The 13,924-nt window shown below is 46.6% G+C and overlaps 1 protein-coding gene across 6 annotated transcripts in view; it reads left to right on the top strand.

Annotated features, from left to right (window-relative positions):
• BBS4 (Bardet-Biedl syndrome 4) overlaps positions 1 to 13,175 on the top strand; it is a 53,943-nt gene extending 40,768 nt beyond the window's left edge. For 5 of the 6 annotated variants that reach the window (XM_077264127.1, XM_077264124.1, XM_077264126.1 and 2 more), the window contains exons 10-16: positions 7,405 to 7,473; positions 8,445 to 8,597; positions 9,988 to 10,159; positions 10,245 to 10,314; positions 10,427 to 10,565; positions 10,883 to 11,087; positions 11,178 to 13,175. In XM_077264127.1, the coding sequence (XP_077120242.1) occupies positions 7,405 to 7,473; positions 8,445 to 8,597; positions 9,988 to 10,159; positions 10,245 to 10,314; positions 10,427 to 10,565; positions 10,883 to 11,087; positions 11,178 to 11,269 (900 nt within the window). In that variant the 3' untranslated portion in view covers positions 11,270 to 13,175. The remainder of the gene's footprint in view (positions 1 to 7,404; positions 7,474 to 8,444; positions 8,598 to 9,987; positions 10,160 to 10,244; positions 10,315 to 10,426; positions 10,566 to 10,882; positions 11,088 to 11,177) is intronic. The other variant, XM_077264128.1, reaches the window with a different exon arrangement.
• Positions 13,176 to 13,924: the final 749 nt, after the last annotated feature.

Here is a 13,924-nt window from a genome sequence, read left to right as displayed (position 1 = left end):
GACATCTCTCCTGACAGCCTCACATACATGAACTCTCCGCTTAGCTCAACCTTCGTATGTTTCATTTGAGAGTGGTAAATATGGATGTCTGGCAGCGGCTTACACCACCTGAGCATAGGGGTGGGGTGCCTAAAATTAAACCTGATCTTCCCTGACATCATCTGTTGGGGAAAGAGTCAACAGCCCGTCTTGTCAGCGTGTATTAGGGCCTTTAGACCTTTACGTTGCTATTTTACCTTTGGGAAAATATTATTAAAGGGCCACTGTCACCCCCCTCCAGCCGTTATAAACTAAAAGAGCCACCTTGTGCAGCAGTAATGCTGCAGTCTAACAAGGTGGCTCTTTTAGTTTTAGGTTCAAGTATACCCAAAATAAAGCGATTTGATACTTAGCCACAATTCCTGTCTCTAGCCAGGGAGGCGGGTCCTCACTCCCCAGCTCGAACCACTCCTCTGCCGTCACTCCAATCTTCATGGTCTTTCGGCACCGCCCCCTCAGCGCTGTTTACGTTTCAAAACCGGCGCCTGCGCTGTGTACTACTGTGCTGTAAGCTCTGGCCGTCTGACGTCCCAGCCAGGCTTGCAGACAGCGCCTGCGCAGCACAGTAGTACACAGCGCAGGCGCCGGTTTTGAAACGTAAACAGCGCTGAGGGGGCGGCGCCGAAAGACCATGAAGATTGGAGTGACGGCAGAGGAGCGGTTCGAGCTGGGGAGTGAGGACCCGCCTCCCTGGCTAGAGACAGGAATTGTGGCTAAGTATCAAATCGCTTTATTTTGGGTATACTTGAACCTAAAACTAAAAGAGCCACCTTGTTAGAATGCAGCATTACTGCTGCACAAGGTGGCTCTTTTAGTTTATAACAGCTGGAGGGGGGTGACAGTGGCCCTTTAACTAGCTGAAGAAATTAAATGAAGCGGAGTTCTACTTTTCCAGCCCAGGGCGTTTATAGGTGCCTTCAAAGGTCTATTATGTTTGTTTCTTGTTTTCTCTGTATACTTTCAGGAATGTATGTTATACATTCGTTACCTAGAAACTTACTTTCTCCTACGCCTCATTTGGGGACACAGGACCATGGGTGTTATGCTGCTGCCACTAGGAGGACACTAAGTTAAAGCGAACCTGTCACCCCCAAAATCGATGGTGAGGTAAGCTCACCGTCATCAGGGGCTTATCTACAGCATTCTGTAATGCTGTAGATAAGCCGCCGATGTTACCTGAAAGAGAAGAAAAAGACGTTAGATTATACTCACCTAGGGGCGGTCCCGCTGCGATGGGCGTCTCAGGTCCGGTACAGCGCCTCCTATCTTCATTCCATGACGTCCTCTTCTGATCTTTCCGCCGCTACTCCGGCGCAGGCGTACTTTGTCTGCCCTGTTGAGGGCAGAGCAAAGTGCTGCAGTGCGCAGGCGCCGGTAAGGTCAGAGAGGCCCGGCGCCTGCGCACTGCAGTACTTTGCTCTGCCCTCAACAGGGCAGACAAAGTACGCCTGCGCCGAAGCCGCGGCGCGGAGACCAGAAGAGGACGTCATGGAATGAAGATAGGAGGCGCCGGAGCGGACCTGAGACGCCCATTTGACCGCGGACCAGCAGCGGGACCGCCCAGGTGAGTATATTATAACCTCTTTTTCTCCTCTTTCAGGTAACATCGGGGGCTTATCTACAGCATTACAGAATGTTGTAGATAAGCCCCTGATGACGGTGAGCTTACCTCACCATCGATTTTGGGGGTGACAGGTTCCCTTTAACACAGAAAGATTAACTCCTCCCCTGCAGTATATACCCTCTCACTGGGCACTATTCAACCAGTTCTTGCTTAGTGTCTGTAGGAGGCACTTGGGTCTGTTTCAGATCCCAACGTTTTTATTTTCGTTTTGATTTTCTGTAAATTTTTATTTTTTAATTAATGGAGTGAAGGGGGCGACGGATTCCTTTCAAGGGTCTGCTCTCCCCCGAAACATCAACAGGCGAGCACGCGGAGTATACCTCCCCGTACCCTCTCCTGTGACGACTGGGGCACGCCTAATCTACGCTTGGGGCGATGGTTCTTATACGGTTCCAATCTCTCCCCTGTAAGATGGCGAGCAGATAAAGTTCTGGCTCTTATGTGCCTCTCCTGGGCTCCACCGCATATCAAGGCCCTCACCTGATGGCGTCATGTAGTCCCCACGACAGCTATAAGTCCCCTGCGGCAGGCACAGATGAAGATGGTCCTCTCCATCCCCCGACAAAGGTAGGATGGATTGAGCTCATACCCTCGCAATGGAGGCTGCATTCTTACTCGGTGGCGGTGAGTAGTTCCCTTCCTCACGCTGCCTGCGTGAGAAGGTGCGGTTCTGGTCCCCGGGGAGAGGTGCCGCTGGCTGGACGCCAGCGGCGGTCAGTCGGCGCTCCGTCGCGACCCACCGGCAGGCTCCAGAAATTTAGTCCCCAGCTTTTCAGCCGGACTAGGCCGCAAGCTTAATTCCCCGCCCACCGCCGGAGCCCCACCCACTATCCAGGCGCTTTTCGTTTGGAACGAGAAGCGCCCTGCAATTCTCGGGGGCCATCTTGGGACTCCACTTCTGCGGGGAAACCGGCCGAAAACGCTGACCTGACTACTATGAAGGCACCGATCTTCTCCTATTCCTCCCTGGGGACACAGGCACAGGACCGCAGGGTAAGCTGTACAGGAGAGCTTAACCCTTCCCTGCAAGCGCAACTCATCTTTAAAGGCACACTGTCTCACCCTAAAGAGGCCAAAAAGTTAACAAAAAGCACACTGTGTTTTTTGCCTCATGTGCCACTTGTCATACTTCCTTGCCTCGAGCTCACAATACTCCGTTATGTGCGGACTGTGATCCGACCTGTGTGCAGTCGCCTCCCGCCGCCACCAACGCCGCCTCTGACCCTGCGGAGCCTAGTCCCCCTGAGTGGGCCGCTTCCCTGTCACGTTCTATGACTTCACTGGCCAAGGCAATAGATTCCCTCCGGGGTCCCTCTGTAAGTCAGAACGCCATGTTGTCTACCGCAGAGGACTCTGGCGACGGTACGGATCCGTCTACCAGCAGGGGGCGCGCCCTGTCACTAAGCCTATGCAAGTTCAATATCTCGTTCCCCTTCTGAGAACCGCAATGCACATGACTCTGAATATGAGTCCGATGCATCTTTAGTTCAGGATTCCTCGACTTCTCAAGAGACGCTTGATTCTCTTATTGAGGCGGTCAACAAGACCCTGAAGGTGGACGAGGAATCAGTTTCCACTGAGGAATACTTGGTGTCTTTCAAAAAGTCAAAACGTGTCCAAAGGGTATTTGTCACTCATCCTGAATTAAGGACATTGTCCAGAAACACAGAGACCGGCCCGATAAACGTTTCACGGGTCAAAAGCAGATTGAGTCCAAATACCCCTTCGCTCAGGAACTAATGAAGGACTGGCTGCAGTCTCCTTCAGTGGACCCTGCAGTATCACATCTCGCCTCCAAGACGCTCCTTTCTTTGTCTGCCAGTTCTTCAGTCAAAAATCCCTCTGACCGCCAAATTGACTACCTGGCTCGATCTGTCTTTGAGGCGACAGGAGAGTCGCTCTTTCCATATTTTGCCGCTACTTGGGTAGCTAAGGCTATGGTCGCTTGGGCTGAGGTACTGATCACAACCATCCACGACAGTAATCTCCCCCCTGAGGCGATCAACCTGGCCAATCACATCGTTCAAGCCGGGGACTTCGTAGTTAGCGCCTCAATAGACGCGGCCAATTGCGCTGCACAAGCAGCCGCAAATACAATCTCTATCAGAAGAGCCCTGTGGCTCAGAGATTGGCGAGCAGATTCGGCTTCCAAAAAATCTTTGACATCTCTGCCATACCAAACGGGTCGCTTATTCGGTGAAAAGCTAGACCAAATTATCTCTGACGCCACCGGAGGAAAGAGTAAATTTCTTCCTCAACAAAAGCCTACCCGGCCGTTTCGGTATCAACAACAACCTCGATTCCGGCCCTTTCGCAACAATCCCAATTCGTCTTCCACCTCCTCCGGATCAGGACGAGCTTCGCGCGGAGACAGAGGTTCCCAGGTCTCATACCTAACCGTAGTTGGAAACCCAGACCGAGGTCATCTGGATCTAAGACCTTCCACTCAATGACTCGTTGCAACATCCGGGGGACATCGACCAAGTAGGCGGCCGTTTTACTTTCGTTCCACCAAGCCTGGCTCTCGGTCGTCCACGATGAGTGGGTCAGAGAACTGGTGTCCTCCGGATACAAAATAAGAGTCCCCCCCCCCTCTCCCCTCGACACATTTCTTTCAGTCCATAAGGACACTACAAGGGGACGGAGTCATCATTCCGGTTCCCCTAGACCAAAGGTTCAAGGGGTTTTACTCGAACCTATTCGTGGTCCCAAAGAAGGATGGATCACTACGACCGATACTGGACCTAAAGCTTCTGAACCACTTTGTAAAAATTTGGCGCTTCAGAATGGAATCTCTCCGCTCTGTCACCGCATCCATGGAAAAGGGAGAGTTCCTAGCATCCATAGACATCAAAGATGCTTACCTCCACATCCCAATTTTTTCCCCCTCATCAACAGTTCCTTTGCTTTGCCTTTCGCGAGGAACACTTCCAGTTTGTGGCCTTACCTTTTTGGCCTCGCCACCGCTCCCAGAGTTTTCACCAAGGTCATGGCAGCCGTCATGGCTATCCTTCATGCTCGGGGAGTGGTGGTACTTCCATACCTGGACGACCTGCTGATAAAAGGCCCATCATATCCAGCCTGCGAGGAGTCCGTCGACATACTCTTTCTCACCTGGGTTGGAAAATAAACTTCGAAAAATCTTCCCTGGTTCCAGCTCAGCGGATTTCCTTCTTGGGAATGACCCTGGACACTTCCCACGGCTTGGTCATTCTCTCTCCAGAAAAGGCCTCGGCCTTGCAGCAGGGAGCACGGAGTCTCACTCCATTCACTCCATTCGTTTCAGCATGTGCATTCTCGGCAAAATGGTAGCCGCCATGGAAGCGGTTCCGTTCGCACAGTTCCATCTCCGTCCCTTACAACATGCGCTACTGTCGGCTTGGAACGGGAACCCGTCTTCTCTCGACCTTAGCTTCCGTCTGTCTTGGCAAGTCAGGCAGACCCTCAGGTGGTGGACGCTGAAGTCCTCTCTGAACCAGGGGAAATCCTTTCTCCCAGTGCGCTGGCTGGTGCTGACCACCGATGCCAGCCTTTTGGGCTGGGGTGCAGTCTTCAGTCACCACACAGCTCATGAGTGGTGGTCCACTCTAGAGTTGCGCCTCCCCATCAATATCCTGGAAATATGAGCGATCAGACTAGCTTTGCTCAGTTTTCACCATCTCCTTGCAGGTCGACCCATCAGAATCCAGTCCGACAGTGCCACAGCTGTGGCGTACATCTACCGTCAGGGGGGACCCGCAGCAAGACGGCCATGCTCAAAGTGACCCACATCCTCCGCTGGGCCGAGCGCAACCATTCGCCGATCTCGGCGATCCACATACCAGGTGTGGAGAATTGGGCGGCGGACTTCCTCAGTCGCCAGGGTCTCGCCTCGGGTGAGTGGTCCCTTCACCTGGAAGTTTTCCAGCAGATTTGCCATCGCTGGGGGACCCCGGATGTGGACCTCAAGGCTCAACAACAAGGTCCCCCAGTTCATTGCCCGCTCACTTGATCCACGCGCCATCGGAGCAGATGCGTTAGTTGTACCGTGGCATCAATTCCGCCTTCCATACATTTTTCCTCCTCTCCCCCTGCTACCGAGGGTCATCAAGAAGATCAAGGCAGAGGGGGTACCAGTGATCTTAATTGCGCCGGGCATGGTACGCAGAACTGGTTCAGCTGGTCGCCGACATCCCCTGACGGCTTCCAGATCGCATGGATCTCCTCTCACAGGGCCTGATTTACCACCGGAACTCCGGGGCCCTGTCTTTGACGGCGTGGCTGTTGAATCCTGGATTCTAGCCCAAGCTGGATGCTCTCCTGAGGTGTCCTACACCATGATTAGTGCTAGAAAGCCCGTGTCCATGCGCATTTATCACCGCACCTGGCGAATCTTCACGTGGAGCAACGCCCGTGGACGATCCCCTCTGGTATTTTCCATCCCTTCCATACTGGAATTTCTCCAATCAGGACTAGAATCGGGTCTCGCACTTAGCTCCCTCAAGGGACAAGTGTCAGCATTGTCAGTTTTTTTTTTCAACGAAAAATTGCCACCAGATTACCGATTAAGACGTTCATTCTGGTGGTTTCCCGTGTGGCGCCTCCCTATAAAATGCCTTTGGATCCATGGGATCTTAATTTGGTCCTTGGAGCTCTTCAGGAGGCCCCTTTCGAGCCACTGCAGGACGTCTCTCTGACCTTCCTTTCCTGGAATGTAGTTTTTCTAGTGGCTATTACGTCAATCAGACGTGTCTCGGAGTTGGCGGCTTTGTCCCCCCGTTTCTGATTTTTTCACCCGGATAAGGCAGTCTCGAGGACTTCTCCCATTTTTCTACCAAAGGTCGTTTCATCCTTTCACCTCAATGAAGAGATTATTCTGCTTTCATTATGTCCGGCACCAGTCCATCGCAGTGAGAAAGCTCTGCACACTCTTGATGTGGTTAGGGCTCTTCGACGGTACATCTCACGGACTGCTTCCCTCCACAAGTCAGATGTCCTGTTCATGCTTCCAGAGGGACAACGGAAGAGCTTGCCCGCTTCCCAGGCCACTTTAGCCAAGTGGATCCGATCGGCTATTCAGGAATCCTATCGTGTCAAGGGTGCTCCTATCCCAGCTGGGATTAAGGCCCATTCTACTTGGTCAGTGGGCGCCTCTTGGGCCATTCGGCACCAGGCGTCAGCACAACAGGTCTGCAAAGCTGTGACTTGGTCCAGCTTGCATACTTTTACAAAGCATTACCACATTCATTCTTTTTCCTCTGCAGACGCTGCCCTTGGCAGGCGCATTCTGCAATCAGCAGTCGTACCTTAGCTGTAAGTCTATGGTACATGGGGTAATAGTAGCTATGTTGCTCCCACCCAGGGACTGCTTTAGGACATCCCATAGTCCTGTGTCCCCCAATGAGACGTAGGAGAAATAGGGATTTTTGTGTACTCACTGTAAAATCCTTTTCTCCGAGCCAATCATTGGGGGACACAGCACCCATCCTGTTAGCCTTTTGGCTTGTTGTTACTTCTTTGGTTTGGACATAGTTTTATTGTCTTTCGTTTAATACTCCTACTGCTTTTCTACCGAACTGGTTTAATATTGCCCAGTGAGAGGGTGTATACTGCAGGTGAGGAGTTAATCTTTCTGTGTTAACTTAGTGTCCTCCTAGTGGCAGCAGCCTAACACCCATGGTCCTGTGTCCCCCAATGATTGGCTCGGAGAAAAGGATTTTACGGTGAGCGCACAAAAATCCCTATTTTCACTTTTTACGCAGAATGGTCTATATCAGAAAGCCTTTGAGTACCTTGGGAATGCTCTCACCTATGACCCCAGCAATTATAAGGTAAAGGAAGGTCCGCCTTGTACATGATGCAATGTATCTCTAATGGCGTGTAATGTTTCTATTTATGGTGGTTTGTATAGTAATATACAGCTCTGGCAAAAATTAAGAGACCACCACATCAAAACCCTGTCATGGGCAGCCCAATCTCCAGACCTGAACCCCATTGAAAACCTCTGGAATGTAATCAAGAGGATGATGGATAGTCACAAGCCATCATACAAAGAAGGACGGCTTAAATTTTTGCGCCAGAAGCAGTGTGAAAGACTGGTGGAAAGTATGCCAAGACAGACGCATGAAAGCTGTGATTAAAAATCATGGTTATTCCACAAAATATTGATTTCTGAACTCTTCCTAAGTTAAAACATTAGTATTGTTGTTTCTAAATGATTATGAACTTGTTGTCTTTTCATTATTTGAGGTCTGAAAGCACTGTTTTTTTTTTGTAATTTTGACCATTTCTCCATTTCAGGAAAAAAATACAAGATTTATTGCTTGGAAATTCGGAGACATGTTGTCAGAAGTTTATAGAATAAAAGAACAATTTACATTTTACTTAAAAATATACCTATAAAGAGAAAAATCAGACAAACTGAACATTTTGCAGTGGTCTCTTAATTTTTGCCAGAGCTGTTTCTTTAGTGGATTGTATAGTAATGTATCTGTAGTGGTTTGTATCTATAATAATATATTTATAGCGGTATATACAGTGTTTTCCTATAGTGGTATGTATGTATAATACATTTATAGTGGTATGTATATATAGTAATATATCTATCTACAGTGGTATGTATAGTAATGTATTTATACAGGTGTGTATATATAGTATTTATCTATAGTGGACATAAACATGCACGCCACTGCTGGTGTATTGTAGTCCATAAATTAGTAGTGTCGTACCATAGCTTATAAAACTGACTTGGCAGACGTCATCTTTGTATAGCTTATGACCTTTATACTTCATTTGCAGGGAGGGAATACTAGCTGCTGGCTGTATGATGCAGTCTCATGGGGATTATGATGTTGCCCTCAGTAAGTATAGAGTTGCTGCATCTAGTGTCCCGGAGAGCTCCCCACTATGGAATAACATTGGAATGTGCTTTTATGGAAAGAAGAAATATGTAGCGGTAAAAATGTATATCTGTTTATTTTTATTAATTTGTGATATACCATATGTTATACACTGTAAATGTTTAACCCCTTCACGACATATGATGTATATGTGCGTCATATGTCGTGATCCTGACTTTGATGCAGGCTCTGGCACTGAGCCTGCATCTTTCCCCGCACATGATGACTGATTTAATCAGCTGTCATGTGCCTTTAACAGCCGCGGGTGGATCAGAGCTCCACACAGTTGTTAACCAGTTAAATCCAGCTGTCAATCGTTGACAGTGGGATTGGACATGCGCCAGTCAGAAGCACTTCACAAATCCCACCCTTCGGCGCCCCTGTCTTGTGATCGGGGGGCACCGATGGGTTATCATGACAGATGGGGGTCTACAGAAGATCCCCGTGCCTGTCATTACGATCCTCCTGTAAATTCTGGCCCGTGGCCAGCGCTCATAGGAGATCGTCCGATCTATCAAAATATAACGTTATTTGATTAGATCGTTAAACGGGGTAACGAGAAAAAAAAATCAAAACCCCTGAATTACATTTTTCTTGGCCACCACAACATAGCAATAAAATGCAATAAGAGGTGATCAAATATCCATATAGAGAGTGACTGGATCTTTACAATTCTGTAGATCAACAGATCTGTATACAGTTTTCAACTTTGAGTCTTTCTTATGAAAGATTAATAATAGATTAATGCTCATATTGGAACATTAAAGGAAACCTGTCACATTGAAGTTGCAGTCTCATTTAGGGACAGCATGGTATAGAGAAGGGGAAACTGAGCACAATGATGTTTAGCTTTGTGGGAAAAGATTCACTCTAATTTGTATGTTACTCATGAAAGTCCCTGACTTGTGTATGTATGAGTCCAGTGGGCGGTCCTACTCAGTGATTGACATCTGATCAGCTCCTCCTATTTATAACATCCTGCCTGCAGATGGGAACACATGTTCGCACAAACAAACTACATTTTAATCAATAGATCACCAAAACAAAGGTGTTATACAAAGCTGGGTAAAAAAACTGAAAAAAAAAATTATTTGTTCTGAGCATTGGTCCCATCATCTGGTGAATCTTTAGACATAATTGGGTAATTTTCATTTTTTTTTACGCTTGAACCAACTTGTCCGTTTTTTCTCCCTGCCATATTGGAGCAGTTTGTTACATGCGTTATGGGTCTCTTAGTGATGTCTTCGTCTAGCTAATAAAACTACTACTGCTTTAAATAAGAAATGTGCTAGTGGTGGTCGTCTAAAGGATGCTGTGTTATGATTTACTGTGATTAAAAATGCTCTTTGACAGAGCAAGAAATGACATGTAATGTGTCTTCTATATAAATCCCCACGTTCGTGCCCATTTTTTTCCTTGTGCTTATATGCGGCATTTTTCTTACAGGCCATCAGTTGTCTGAAGCGCGCCCTTTACCTTTCCCCATTTGACTGGAGGGTTTTATACAATCTTGGGCTTGTTCATCTTAGCATGCAGCAGTACGCCTCCGCCTTCCATTTTCTGAGTGCAGCCATCTCCCTACACCATGGAAATGCAACACTTTACATGCTTTTGGCAGGTGGTATATACAGAATGTTACATCCCGGCTGTTCCTGCTCTCTCGACTCCTTCTTACCGCACGTTCTCTTTTTTTTCTTTTTAAGTGTCACTTACTTACCTGGAAGATACTGAGAATGCGAAGAGCTCATACCAGCAGGCAGCCAGTCTGGACCAGTGAGCGAGCAGAACGTTTCTTTTTCATTATTTATTACTTATTCCTTTGTTTACCTGAATGTTGTTGTTTTTTCCATCTTTTATTCATATTCTCGCGTTCTCTCTTTCTCAGGACTGATCCCCTTGTGAATTTGAACTTTGCTATTCTGCTGTATAACCAGGGTGATAAGAAGGGAGCCTTGGCCCAGTACCAGGAGCTGGAGCGAAAAGTCGGTGTCCTCAGAGAGACTTCATCTGAATTTGACCCTGAGGTGCGAATAATAAGATGCAAACAATAGCAAAACACTGAGATACGTTTAGTGTGAGAAATAAATCTCTTCTAGGATTTTCAAAACCCATTTTGTGCACTGATATCACAGATTATCAGGATATCGCTATTTCTAATGTAAAGCATACTTTGATTGCTCTAGTCTAGTGATACATTTCAGAGTTTAGCATAAAGTATTTTACCGGACTATATGACCATATGTTGTTTTGGTGGGAACTAGGCATGCTCCTGAATTGTTTCAAAATCAGTTTATTTTGGCAGCATGTCTAAAACCTTCCCCATGTGGGCTTCCTTACTTAGATGGTTGATATGGCACAGAAGTTGGGGGCTGCATTGCAAGTTGGAGAGAGTCTGGTGTGGACAAAGCAGACAAAAGACCAGAAGGCCAAGCAGCGTGCTGCAGTTAAAGGTCCAAGTGCCGAGCAGACACCTCTGGGGTCTAATCAAGCTCTAGGAAGGGCAATGTCTTCTGCAGCAGGATACAGTAAGGCTCCTCTGCCTTCAGGTGAGACATTAAACCCAACAACTTTTTTTTTTTTTTAATGAAACTACTTTGATGAGAATTCATAACATCCATAACTTTGTTTTATATAAGGCTCCACTTCTCAAGTCTCAAAACCTCCATCTCTGCCACTGGAACCAGAGGACCCTTCAAATTCTGGCTCCACCTCCGAATACAGAAGGTGACACCGTTATATCTCGTGACATCAGAGAAGAACTGTAATGGATACTCAAGAAACTCTTTTACTCAGTGAAAGAATGTTTTTGTACAGATACAAGTTTGACTATATATGATGTGAGGTGGGATAGTAAAAAGGGATGTTCACTGAAGTCCTCTGTCCAAATGCGCTGCCACAATAGGGTGCCCACTTTTTTAGCCATAACCGAGAGAGACAGTAGCTAGACCCCTTGTGACCAGGTAGAAAGATGTTTTTGGCAGACATTCCCGTTAGAAGAAAATGTATGTTGACATTATGTGCAATTAATCCAGTATCTGTTAAACTTGGCAGACTTGGAAAAGGGAGACTACATCTCCTTTGAGAAAAAAATGTGGGCTAATCCAGCAGATCTATCCTTCCCCCCAACGTTTGATATCAAGTAGGGTCAGGATACCCATATATAGATTAGTTGCTCAGCCATTTCTGCTAAAATCAATTGGTTTATCAGCATTTGAGGGATTGTCCAGTGGGTCCATTTTTTTTTTTTTACTAATATCTTAGAATTGGCAAAAAATGCTCGCCTTACTTGACCCGCTTCCAATCCTGTTCTGACGCTGCACAGGTTTACCAGTCTCTACTTTCTGGTCTTGTCCCATCATAGAGGAAATGCCACTCAGCCAATCACAGGCAGAGGAAGGTTCTGATGCAACTAGTGATTGGCTGAGTGGGCAATTCTTAGCAATTCCTGTATTTCAAAATAGGCCAGGAGGTAGAGACTGGCGGGAAATCTGGGCATCGTTGGAAATGGAGCTGAGGGGGGATCAGCAAGGCGAGAATTGCTCCATTTTGTTATTTTTAGTCCATTCTTAGGCATTGGTATAATATTTTTACCTGCCAGACATTTCAGTTTCATCTAACGTGTATGATCACCTTGAGATGAAGGCTATTAGCCAGGGAAACGAGGAAGGATTCTTTTCACTGTCCATAGCTTCAATTTTCTCCGTGGAGAAGTGAAACCGCATACATTGTAGTTTAACTTGTTCTTCAGAAATGATGTTGGCTGTATACTTCTAGTTTTTGCTGATGCAAGTTTATAATGGAGCCTGCAGTAGTAGACTTTTCATGGGATTGGAATAAGGCTTTATGCATAGGAAGAGCTAAATAACGGAAAGTTTCAACAGTGCTTACCTCTGCTGTCTAACAGGTTGGCCCATTCTAAGAACTTAGCCCTTATTCACAGGATAGTTGAAACTGCTGATAGTGGACCACCGGGCTCCCACAGATCCCACTTTTTGGACTCTGTAATTCCCTGTGATTGGAGAGATGATCACACATGCTCACCAGTCAGTCTATGGAGCTGATGGAGAAAACCAAGCTCTATACTCTATCTCTATCTCTGTCAGTATCATAGGCAATGAAAGGCGTGGTGGGGCGCATACTATTGCTTCATTCAAACGCAGGATTCCAGCGCCCCATTCTTGGGATCTTTGAGGGTCTCAGCAGTCAATCCCAGTGATCAGCAAATGTTCCCTTAATGTGTTAATAGGTGCTCGATTATTATGATGGGTCAACCCCATTAGAGGTCTTTCTTTTGAGACAATCATATCTAGGTTAAAAGGTCATGTTTGAATTTTATATATTGTAGGTTATTACAACATCTACGAACATTAGATCATTAAACGGTACGAGTAGACTGTTGTGCTGTAACTGTTGTTCAGCCTACAATGTATAAATGTAACCTGTTTATCTAGCATATTATTATTATAAGTTGTGTATTTTTATTTTTTTATTGAATTCTTTTCTGGCATGACATAAGTATATTTGTATTCATGTACTTTGATAGAGGTTCTTCAGCATATGTAAGCTGACCTGTAGATGTTGTATATAGATTCTTGTTTTCTATAAAATAGAGAAAATAAAACACTTAATATCGACACTTTGTATATATTTTTCGTCTTAACCTTAAATATGCAAGTTGTCTCTTCAGAGAGGAAAAGGACTAAAACTCTAGTGCCACCTATTAAAAGTAGCAATCCTTAGGGTATGTTTCCACGGGCAGAAACCTGCAGTGCGTTGGACGCAGCACATGTCCGCTACGTCCAAAGCACTGCCGGCTTTTGAACGCCGGTGATTCCGCAGGTGTTCAATGAACCGTGCGGAATCACCGCCTCCTATATATTGGACGATGATATTGAGATAAATTGACATGCTGCAGTCTAGAAAGACGCGCCGCATGTCCGTTTACGCAGGGAACCTGGAGGCATCCCCGCACGCATAGCGGAGATGGAATTTCATGAAATCCTCTCCACTATGCTGTAACATATGGCCGCTGCATGTCAGACACTGCGGCTGTATGCAGCTTCCAACCCACAGCATTTACTGACCAGGGAAACATACCCTATAAGTCAATATCGACACTTTAACGAGCCTTGCCATATAACTTAAGATAAAAGTCAAACCAGAATCTTAATTTGCAAACAGTGTTTCGGGTTCTGCCCCTCATCAGTGCAAAGTGTAAGATCTAGTTTGGCTGGGTGAGAGGTGTCTTATCTGGATCCAAGAAGTAACATTCCTCCTTGTGGAGAGTGACATGCCAAGCTTGGTCTGTCACTCTCCACAGGGAAAAAGGTTACCCTTTGGATCTCTTGTCGTAACTTTGAAACAGCATTTCTTATGCCATTGT

Source organism: Ranitomeya variabilis, chromosome 5, assembly GCF_051348905.1.
Source record: "Ranitomeya variabilis isolate aRanVar5 chromosome 5, aRanVar5.hap1, whole genome shotgun sequence".
NCBI classification, from domain to species: Eukaryota; Metazoa; Chordata; class Amphibia; order Anura; family Dendrobatidae; genus Ranitomeya; species Ranitomeya variabilis.
The sequence above is the reverse complement of the archived record's forward strand: the minus strand, read 5'-3'. Positions and strand labels throughout refer to the sequence as shown.